General features: G+C 37.5%; 1 protein-coding gene across 5 annotated transcripts in view; it reads left to right on the top strand.

Moving 5' to 3' along the window:
• tws (protein phosphatase 2 regulatory subunit tws) overlaps positions 1–9,920 on the top strand; it is a 26,146-nt gene extending 16,226 nt beyond the window's left edge. Inside the window, exons 3-11 of one of the 5 annotated variants that reach the window (XM_018455112.1) lie at positions 1,345–1,470; positions 5,454–5,519; positions 5,823–5,920; positions 6,641–6,919; positions 7,011–7,188; positions 7,342–7,676; positions 7,851–8,066; positions 8,169–8,336; positions 8,455–9,920. In XM_018455112.1, coding sequence (XP_018310614.1) covers positions 1,345–1,470; positions 5,454–5,519; positions 5,823–5,920; positions 6,641–6,919; positions 7,011–7,188; positions 7,342–7,676; positions 7,851–8,066; positions 8,169–8,321 — 1,451 coding nt within the window. In that variant the 3' untranslated portion in view covers positions 8,322–8,336; positions 8,455–9,920. Of the gene's footprint in view, positions 1–1,344; positions 1,471–1,490; positions 2,112–3,249; positions 3,743–4,158; positions 4,242–5,453; positions 5,520–5,822; positions 5,921–6,640; positions 6,920–7,010; positions 7,189–7,341; positions 7,677–7,850; positions 8,067–8,168; positions 8,337–8,454 lie in introns of those variants that run through there. The other 4 variants (XM_018455108.1, XM_018455111.1, XM_018455110.1 and 1 more) reach the window with 4 other exon arrangements.
• Positions 9,921–10,571: the final 651 nt, after the last annotated feature.

Raw genomic sequence — 10,571 nt, 5'->3', positions numbered from 1 at the left:
TTATTATATAAGTGAACATATAACCTCTATAAAATACTCCTGTAATATTAAAAAAATATTTATGATATTTTCGAAATATTATAATAACATTATTTTAATTTTTTTTAATAATATTCATGTAACATTCTAGGAACATTTTGCGCTTATAGGGTAAATACATGGAATTTTGAGGAGTTTCTCAATTTTGGGGTTTCGTGTCATTTGTAAAATTCATGATGATGATTTTAATTTTATTCCGAAATTTCGAATTGTATCCGCTAATGCACTCGATAAGTGATTCAAGTAGAATTGTCAGTACTTGTATAATAATAAGTTACGGTAATCCAGAGTAAGAGTAACACTTTGAGATAATTCGAGTGATTCGAGCTTCCTATAATAAGAAACTTATTGCGCGCGTTTGTCTTTCGTGCGTAAATAGATTTAAAAAATGCTGTCCATATAATGTTTGATAAAAATTGTTACTTATATCGCACAATAGTCGTAATTGAATCATTCTTTCGTTATTTGAATTCTTTGTCAGAGAAACTGTATTAATCGAACAAATTCAGCGCGTCTCTTTCTTCGTCGAGTTGGCTTTTAATCTGCAGAGTATAACCTATATTACTTTTCTATCGCTCTATATCGACGGAGATTTGTCCACATTAAATAATAACAGGACCTTTTATTTATTTTATATTTCCAATCTATATAACTTTTAAACGCTTGTTCTGAAATAATTTGGAGCTTTCTCTTTTCATTGTGTGCTGCAACCTCTTACAAAGATGATGCTTTCCAACCTGAGGAACTGTACGTTGTGCTTATAATCATATAAAAAATTTAAATCGATCGCTTATGTAATATATTACAAATTATGTGAATACCCAATATCCTTTTTTAATTTAACAGATCCCTTTCACTCGAATTAAGCATACATATACTAGACACGTTTAGTAATATAATTTATTTCTCTTACTTCTTTTTCTCTCTTTGTTACTGGCTTGTATTATAGCTTTTCTCAGCTTTTTTTTTAGAAATCATTTGTCGTATACGTAGTGCGCTTGATATATTTATGGAATATCGTTTACATTAATGAAATGATATAAAGAAATGAAGCTGTTTGTGAGTCTTACTTATCAGAGGTACATTTGAGAGACCAGTTAGAGAGGCCGGCTTTCATATTTGGCGGCCAATTAGTAAATACTCCCGGGATTGACATTGCGCGAGAAGAACCCAGATTTGTCACAATTCGTTACAATTGTTATGTTGTGCAGGAAAACTCGAGTGTCGCGGTTGTCGCGATTGTCGCAATCATCGCGTTGCGACAAGGTAAACATTGCCGATGATACACGAAGACGTATTCGCCAGATCGCGTGCGTGTTGGAAGAAAGGCTGTTGCTGTCGAACCGAACGAAAATATGGTTCGTTACGCGTTGCCCAAGCGGAAGGAAGAGAAGGATACGAACGTCATTTGCGCTGACCACAATTACCTCCGTGAGTAGATATCGAACCAAGATCATTGGGGCTCGTAGACGATTCCTAACGAGCTGATATTCCAACGTGTCTGTGCCGATATTCGAAAAGCTAAAAGAAGCGACATGCTGTTCAAAACATCTAAATTTTAATGCGCAAGTAAGCGCACTTAGCAAATCTCACTTGGCAAATACAGACGCGTTGTAAACCAAACTCCTTCGAATTATACATTGTTTTAGACGTGCGCGAGATACGATCGCGGTAGGCAGCTGTTGAAATTCTAGCGGAGATGCAATCTCGTTAGTAAGTACGAACGTATTAACGTAACGACTCTAATACGTTCGGCAAAGCGAGCTCCGTCGCTTGTCCTAGCTTCGCGTACCTCGGTACCACTTTGAGATAGTCTCGAGAATCGCCTCTCGTGACTCTCATCCCGTTTGTGAAAAGCTTACTGTCGAATTGATTGTGAGTCGTCGACCGTTCTCGAACGATCAACTATGGATAAATCGCACAAACAGTGATTAGTCTTTCTAATTTCCGATTGAAAATGGATCGATCGAATATCCGAGCCTCTAGGACATTGGCGTGTTTGCGAACAAGTACGAATTCGCCGCTGTTTTCCTCTCTCGAGGAGTTACACGACAAATTAACGGAGCTCTTAGGTAAATTCTTCAATTCACCGTTGAGAATGAAAATTTTTAAATTTTAAATATTCAACCAGATCTATTCTAAAGAATCGTCAAATATCCCCTTCAGTCGTGAAACGACCTCTCTCCTTGGAACTAGTGTTTCTGATGGTGTACTAATAAAATACGTATAATATGTCGTGGATACGCCACTCCACGTAATATGTTTTTACAAAATTATCTTTGTTTTGACGGGTATCGTTTGTTATTGCATCAACAAGTCGTTCGCGATTAAGAGTCACCTCCTTGGTCTATTACATTATTATGTACGATCGAAAACGTAACAGTTCCTCGTCGAAAATATCGAAACTTTTTGCAAAAATAATTTCTCTCTGAAAATAGTTTTCATATATCTTTGACACGTAAACAATTAATGCACACTCCTTGTTACACGTTATTAAGATATTTTGATATGGATGAAATGTGGATTAATTTTTTTCTCGAGACAGCAAGGAGGGAAGAGAGAGAGCTGTCTAATTAAACAGCGACTGCTGTATATGTAGTCGTGAGTACAAGTACGATGAATTACTGGCTGTTTCACCTTTTTTTGCGAATGCAAAGAGACAGAACGTTCCAGGGCGTGCATTTCTCTCTCTGTGATAAAAGAAAATAGATGTGTATCTCTCTCCCACATCGGTTAATATTTTTTACAAAAGAGTCATTCTGAAATGTTTACATTTTGTGTTGAAAGCTTGAAAGTTGGACCGTCTACTTAATCCTCAAGTCCTCTAAGCTCCTCTAAAGGATCCTTTAAAAGATTTGTAACGTAAATTATAATCGGGACAATTTTTTTATCTCGATAAATTGCGTTACTTTTAACACGTGCTATAATTTATGGCGTCGCGTTTTTGTACGTTTTTGTACGGAAAAGATTCCCGCGGTCTTTATGTTTATCCGAATCGATTACAATCATCCTATCCGATGCTGGATCGGAGTGGTTGACCGATCATAAATAATCGAACGTCGGTGCAGAGAAAAAGAAAGATAATTTTCAAATTTGCCGCGTAGCGTGGATTCGCGCTGCGTCGCGCGTTCTCGGCCATCCTCGTCTATTCGGCGCAGACTCTGCGCGGGCGACTCTTCACGTTGCCGAGTATCGCCGAGCTGCGCCGAGCTGCGCCGAGCATCGTGCGTAAAGATGGTGGTTCTGGTTACCGCGGAGCGGAGCCAAGCGGAGCCGCGGAAGTAACGAAACCTGGTTGCGCAGTGACGTCACGCCATAGTCGCACATAGTCGTGTTGTGCAGTTATGCGCCTGTGAACTTCCGCCATTGAGAGCAGCCACGTTACGCCGAGAGCGGTTTATGGGACGGTGGTTAACCGGAAATATGTGACAGAGGATCGGTGACGGACGGCCCGGATCTCGCGCAATCTCGCGTGTTTCTCGCGTAGCGAACGATCTCCTCGTCGCCGGCGTGGTGCCGCGTGCGCGCGCGCGCGCGGACGTGTCCTGAGAGCCGTGAGACTGAGAGAACGTATACGGTATACCCCGTACTGGTGTACACTCTCGCCCGCGCCGTTGGGCCATCACACTTGGGGCCCCGTATCAACGCGCTCTCCGCTTAGCGTGTCCAGTTTCCTCGTGTGTCGTGTCGATCGAGATGGCCGGTAAGTAGTGCTCCAGCTACCGTGGCTCTTGATAAGCCGGCGCATACCGCGCATATCTCATCGCCGCCAACGACGCGCGACGGGCTACGGCGCGTTGCTGCTCCTGCTCCTGCTAGGCGCCTCGCCTCCTCGCCTCTTCGCCTCCTCGCTTTGCTGCAGCGAGGTGAACCTTGACCCAGATTAGGGACGCGCCGCTCGAGTGTCCTCGTCCTCTCGCGTTTCTCTTCGCGTAATAGCGTATCATTTGCGCCCGTACTCCGGATTCTCCTCGTGCGCGTGGAGGGGGGCAGATACCTATGTGCCCGTCGCCGGTGACGACGACAACAACAGCGTCGGCGGCGGCGTCGACGGCGACGACGACGGCGGCGGCTGCGTTGACGGCGGCGGTGGTGGTGGCGGTGGCGGCAGCGGCGGTGGCGGCGGTAGCGGTGGTGGTGGTGGTGGCGGCGACGGCGGCAACGGCGGCCTAGAAACACGATGGATTACGCCGAAACTTCAAGTAGGCTCACTTTTATCTCTCTTCCCGCCTCGTCTATTCCGCAATTGTATCAATTTTCGTGCGACCTACGCAGGAGGACTTTGTACCGGCCATCTTCATCCGTATCCCCCTCATTTCTTTCCTCTTTATTGCTCAGTCTTGTACAGTGTTTCCCAAGTGACTCCATCAGGACTAACTATTTTCCAACAAATGATTTCTTTACTTGGTTCCTTGTTTGTAGACATATCTACCTTTCGAGTTCTAAGTAATGCCTCACAACTTTCATGTTTTTTTGTGAAATTCTGGGGAACGCCATCAACGGCGAATTAAATTGAGAAGTGCTGCCATGATAACGATGACGATGATGATAATGATAATGATGGTATGATGATGATGATGAAGATGATGATGATGATGATGATGGTGATGGTGATAGTGATGATGATGATGATGATAATGATGATAATGATGATGATGATGATAATGATGATGATGATGATGATGATGATGATGATGCGATGCATTCGTTTGTGTTCCATGCCACAGATGCACAGCAGTAGTATCCTAGGATAGCAACTATTTTACTTTGCTCCTTTCAACTTGATATGCCATGACCTGCGCTATTCATTTCTGTCTCTCTCCTTTCCTTGCTTCAAGTCATGCATCTATTTTGTATATATTAGTGTTTTTAATTTCATCAAAGGCTTTACGAAATAACGAATTATGTTACTTTTCTCCACTTCTTGCTATAACGTGAACATTTCTGATTTTGGTTTGGATTGGGAATATGCCTTCATATATATGTATATATATGTATACACATATATATAAAGATATTAACAAATTGTGTTTTGTACAACTTTTGATTTCTTTATATAGATTGTATAAATCATATGGTTTTTCGTGCACATATATATATAGCTTATTTTCTATGCGTAAACATTCAATCTTAAACTTTTTCTTAAATTCAAGTCTTATTCTATAAATATTAGGATTATATGTATTATGCAACATATTTCATTTTTCACTTCCATTTCTTTTGTTTATCTGTTACGATTTTAATTGATCTTGACTAAAATGCACTAATTTCTCTGATTAAGACACAAAATACGATCGATTATTCCAAAATGTAATTATTATTACCATTCGTTAATTACATCAATATCTGAGACAAATGAGCAATAAGAGGAAGATATTTCGTTTTAAAATTACTTTATATTTATTATATTGCAGGCAATGGTGACATACAGTGGTGTTTCTCACAAGTAAAGGGGACCTTAGAGGACGACGTTACGGAAGGCAAGTTTGACCTGTGTTTGCATAGCTTCAGAAAGAGAGAGAGAGAGAGAGAGAGAGAGAGAGAGAGAGAGAAGCATCTTGTCTTTTATCTTATCAGTTTAAACATACTAAAATAAAACAAACAACTAGTCGCGAATCACGATTTTGCATATGCATCAAGGTCCAAAATTTATCTCACATAGTAAAATTCATTCTTTTAGTTTACCGTTCATTAATACGTGATTACGTCAAGGTTTTTTGCAAGTTTTGTTATATACTGTACAAAATCATTTATAAATATGAGTATTATGTTTTTTATTACAGCTGATATAATCTCATGTGTTGAATTTAACCACGATGGTGATCTCCTTGCGACGGGAGACAAGGGTGGACGCGTTGTCATTTTTCAGAGAGACCCTATTGTAAGTTCAGTTGTGATTATACAATTTAAAAGAGATAAATTTCAAATAAATATTTCCTCTTTAAAATATGCATTATTCAAACAATCCAATTATCACGCTTAACGATTAACAATTATGTATTTAATTTGCATCTAATTTGTGACGAAGTAATATATATCATATATCAGAGCTGGGATTTAGTTGCACATTTCGGCCGATTTTCAGCTTGGTTCCTGTCCCTTACCTCACCAACCCGCGCGGGGTTGGATAGGAACCAAGCTGAAAATCGGCCGAAATGTGAAACTAAATCCCAGCTCTATCATATATGATGCATCTTATAATATATTAAATTTAAGTATAATTTGATGTTAAGAAAGAATAAAATTCCTACATTTACAAGATTTCGTATTATCATCTTACATATGAATTGATGTTAGAGATTTGGCTTATGTATTTCTATCATCTTTACATTAAAGCTTATGTAACATTTAATATTCTCGTATCTGTTTGATCTTCTATTGGGTCAAATAGCTCTTCACTAAGTCTGTTAAAGATATCGTGTTTGAGAGCTTATACCATGGTATTAATCAAGATTAGATGGACATTATAAGATTAGATATTTTCAAGCGTGATATTCGGATTGTTACAACTGAATTTATTAAGTTAAAATAGTTTTGTGTGTGTGTGTCTATGTGTGTAAAATTAATGATTAATGAATTATGAAGATAATTGTTTACACAGAGTAAAAACAGTATACCACGAAGAGGCGAATACAATGTGTATAGCACTTTCCAGAGCCACGAGCCAGAGTTCGATTACCTAAAATCATTAGAAATAGAAGAAAAAATTAATAAAATTAGGTGGTTAAAAAGAAAGAATCCTGCCCACTTTTTACTCTCCACGAACGATAAAACAATCAAGTTATGGAAGGTTAGTGAGAGAGATAAAAGAGTGGAGGGATATAATACAAAAGAGGAGAATGGCACGATACGTGATCCTGCCTGCATCACTGCCTTGAGGGTAAGAGATTCTGGGTATATCTTATTCTAGATTTATTGGTATTGTTGCAAATGCGCAATGATAACAGTAATTTTTAATTACTGTTGCATAGGTGCCAACCATAAAACCAATGGAGTTGATGGTAGAGGCATCACCAAGGAGAATATTTGCCAATGCGCACACCTATCATATAAACAGTATAAGTGTCAACAGTGATCAAGAGACATACCTCAGTGCTGATGATCTTAGAATTAATCTTTGGCACCTTGAGATAACTGACCAGAGTTTTAGTATCCTTTTTTTCTTTATAATCACGTATCAGTTTATTATTTTTTTTTTTTACAAAAAATGATATTTTTTGCGATATTCTGAAATATTAATTTTGATAGATATATAATTAGATAGCTTTTCAGATGTATAATTTTCCTAACCATAGCATACAGATATAGTAGATATTAAGCCAACTAATATGGAAGAGTTAACGGAAGTCATAACTGCGGCGGAATTTCATCCTGCAGAGTGTAACGTGTTGGTGTACAGCAGTAGCAAAGGAACTATTAGACTTTGCGATATGAGATCTGCTGCTCTCTGCGATCAGCACAGTAAGCTTTTCGAGGAGCCTGAAGATCCGACTAATAGAAGTTTTTTCTCAGAAATTATTTCAAGCATAAGCGATGTAAAGCTCAGTAATTCTGGAAGATATATGATCAGTAGAGACTACCTCAGCGTGAAAGTGTGGGATTTGCAAATGGAGACAAAACCAATCGAATGTTATCCTGTAAGTTTATATATTTATAAGAAAAGCGATATATATCTTATAGAGAGGAAACTTAATATGCCATTGTCGCATTCTCCATTTTTTTTTTGTTACAATCTTCTGTTTCATTCGAGATGAATGCCTCCTACTTTATAGCAGGAGATATACTTTATATATAATTTTTTGTTACATCAGGTACACGAATACTTAAGATCAAAATTATGTTCATTATATGAAAATGACTGCATCTTTGACAAATTTGAATGTTGTTGGAGTGGTAATGATTCTGCGATTATGACGGGCTCATACAACAATTTCTTCAGAGTATTTGATCGTACGACTAAACGCGATCTTACTTTGGAAGCAGCACGCGACATTGCCAAACCAAAAACGCTTCTGAAACCAAGAAAGGTTAGCATATTTTGTGAGATCTTGTTTTATTCATAAGTCATCGTCGAGTATTGTATATCGACTTATGCTCTCAAATACTTATTCTTCCATGCGATTGCATAGGTATGCACCGGTGGTAAACGCAAGAAGGATGAGATTAGTGTCGACTGTCTGGACTTTAATAAGAAAATACTTCACACTGCGTGGCATCCATCTGAAAATGTGGTGGCTGTCGCTGCTACGAACAATCTCTTCCTATTCCAAGACAAACTCTAGCATATCTGTATGCAAGTATGTGAATAATTTCAATTGAATATTAGCCAGAGAGGATCAGAGGTGCTGGAAATTATAAAAATTGTAATGCTTGTATGATTTGTACGTAACGTATATATAAACTGATTTTCTCTAGATTATACAACGGTATATATTGACGTGAGCTAGGCACGTTGAACTGAAAACTCCCAGTGGAACCACGGGTGTCTGAGTAATAGTGACGATAGTCGACTGCTAGTCTGTCAGTGGTTGACTGACCGAGGAGTGGTGTACGTAGCGCCGTCCACGCAGCTCACATTCATACATGCTATATACACATAGACATACCAGGATTGTGCACTCCATACTTTGTTGCGTGCATATGTGTATGTGAAAAGAGATGTGCAAACGCGAAACACACGCATAACTCTCCAGGCTATCAATAAATTCGCTAGCTCAAATACATTCGCAGTTGAAAAAGAAATACGCATTCGATAGAATATGTGATTCAACCAATTCGCAGACTCGTGTTGGCAGTTGATATATGACTTATAAATACTAATGATTAGTAATTTTTTGCTTGTATTATAAAAATTGTGCCATTGCACAGTGTAGTCTATATGTGACTTACCTATGCTACAGACTACCAGGGTGTTTGATTATCGCATTAATGAACAGGCGACGATGTGAGTAGAGCGGGTGTATGGATTACGAGCCGCTCTCGCTGCGGTTTATGTACAATTTATATAAATATGTGGTACAAACTTTGAGTTTTCCTTAACTGATATGTCTGACTAGCATAAAAAAAGGAATAAAAAAAAACGAAAGGGGTCAGCCGTACCAATGAGCAAAATCTGTAACTTTTGTATTGTAATTTTATTTATTGTTACGCGGCATTTGAATTACGAAACTTAAATTGTGAAAAAAAGAATACGCGATAGTTGTCGAAGCAAATTTTCATCCTATAAATACCTTTGCAAATAATAATCGACTCGTATGTTGCTGACCTCGATATAAGAATACAAAGTAAGTAAATAAGATTTACGAATAGTTTTGTGCTTGTAGAATCGAAATACTGACAGTTACCACTATTCGCCTTTCAGTAAAATAACCCGTGTCTACAGTATTTGTCTACCATTTGCAATTCGGTACCACACTTGTTAAACGTGCATACGCGCAGGCCTACTTTCTCATTAGTTTATTATTCTCACGAACTAATTGTTTGTCTCAGTCGCCAATACGAGTCAAAAAATGATGCTAGAAAGTATGATATATATAAGCCGGTACCTTTCCTTATATTACATATATCTGGAAAAACCAAATGTTGCTGCACTAAATATACACCAAGCAATAAGAGGCGCCGATTTAAGACAATGTATAATAAAGTATCAATTGTCATTTTCTAAAAAGAAATCGTATACCCCGATCGGGAGATAAACAAAAATCGCATAGATATGGAGTACAGATTTTCTAATCTTTCTTAATAACTTATCGACACTCTTATACTCCTACAGATATAAGCAGCAATTTCGTACATGGATAAAATAAACCTAAAAGTGCATTTGTGACGATGGTAAGCTGGGCTTGCAGAGTTTATACATAAATAAAATATTTGCTGAATAATGTACACCAACATAATGTAACTTTGATAAATATCCAAATCAGAGAACAAAGTATTCATGTTTTTAACTCACACGCATTTTCTATCATCTTTTTATCATTTAATTTCCATATACATATACATACACGTACACGTCGATTAATTATGCTGCGACAATTATTCATCATATTCTAAAACTATCAAGCATTGATATATATATAATATCGATGTGTACACAGCAAAACATTGATATTAATATTAATAAAATGTATAATATGATATTGACACGGAAAGGAACATATGTATATACATCGGCGATTTAGTAAAATAATGTAATATGACACAGCAACAAAAATAATAGAAATAATGAAAAATGAATCGACATATACATACGAACCATGTTCTATACATTTATTTTCAACGTTGAATCGTCTGAAAACAATCCATATATACATCAGAATTTCAAGTATAACACGTTAAATTGTGTGCGTTTCATAATCTATATTCAAATTTTACAATTATTTGTATGTGTATTTTTTTTACGAGATAATTGAATCATTTATAATATTTCAAAAGAGATTTTTATTAAAAGATCTTTATTTTTTTTTAAGAGAAGAAAGAAAAAAGATAGAAAAAAATTTTTATCGAGGCGAACGTCATATCACGACCAGCAA

The sequence above is a fragment of the Mycetomoellerius zeteki genome, unplaced genomic scaffold (assembly GCF_001594055.1).
Source record: "Mycetomoellerius zeteki isolate Tzet28-1 unplaced genomic scaffold, Tzet1.0 scaffold470, whole genome shotgun sequence".
Lineage (NCBI taxonomy): Eukaryota > Metazoa > Arthropoda > Insecta > Hymenoptera > Formicidae > Mycetomoellerius > Mycetomoellerius zeteki.
This window is presented reverse-complemented; position numbering and strand designations above follow the sequence as displayed.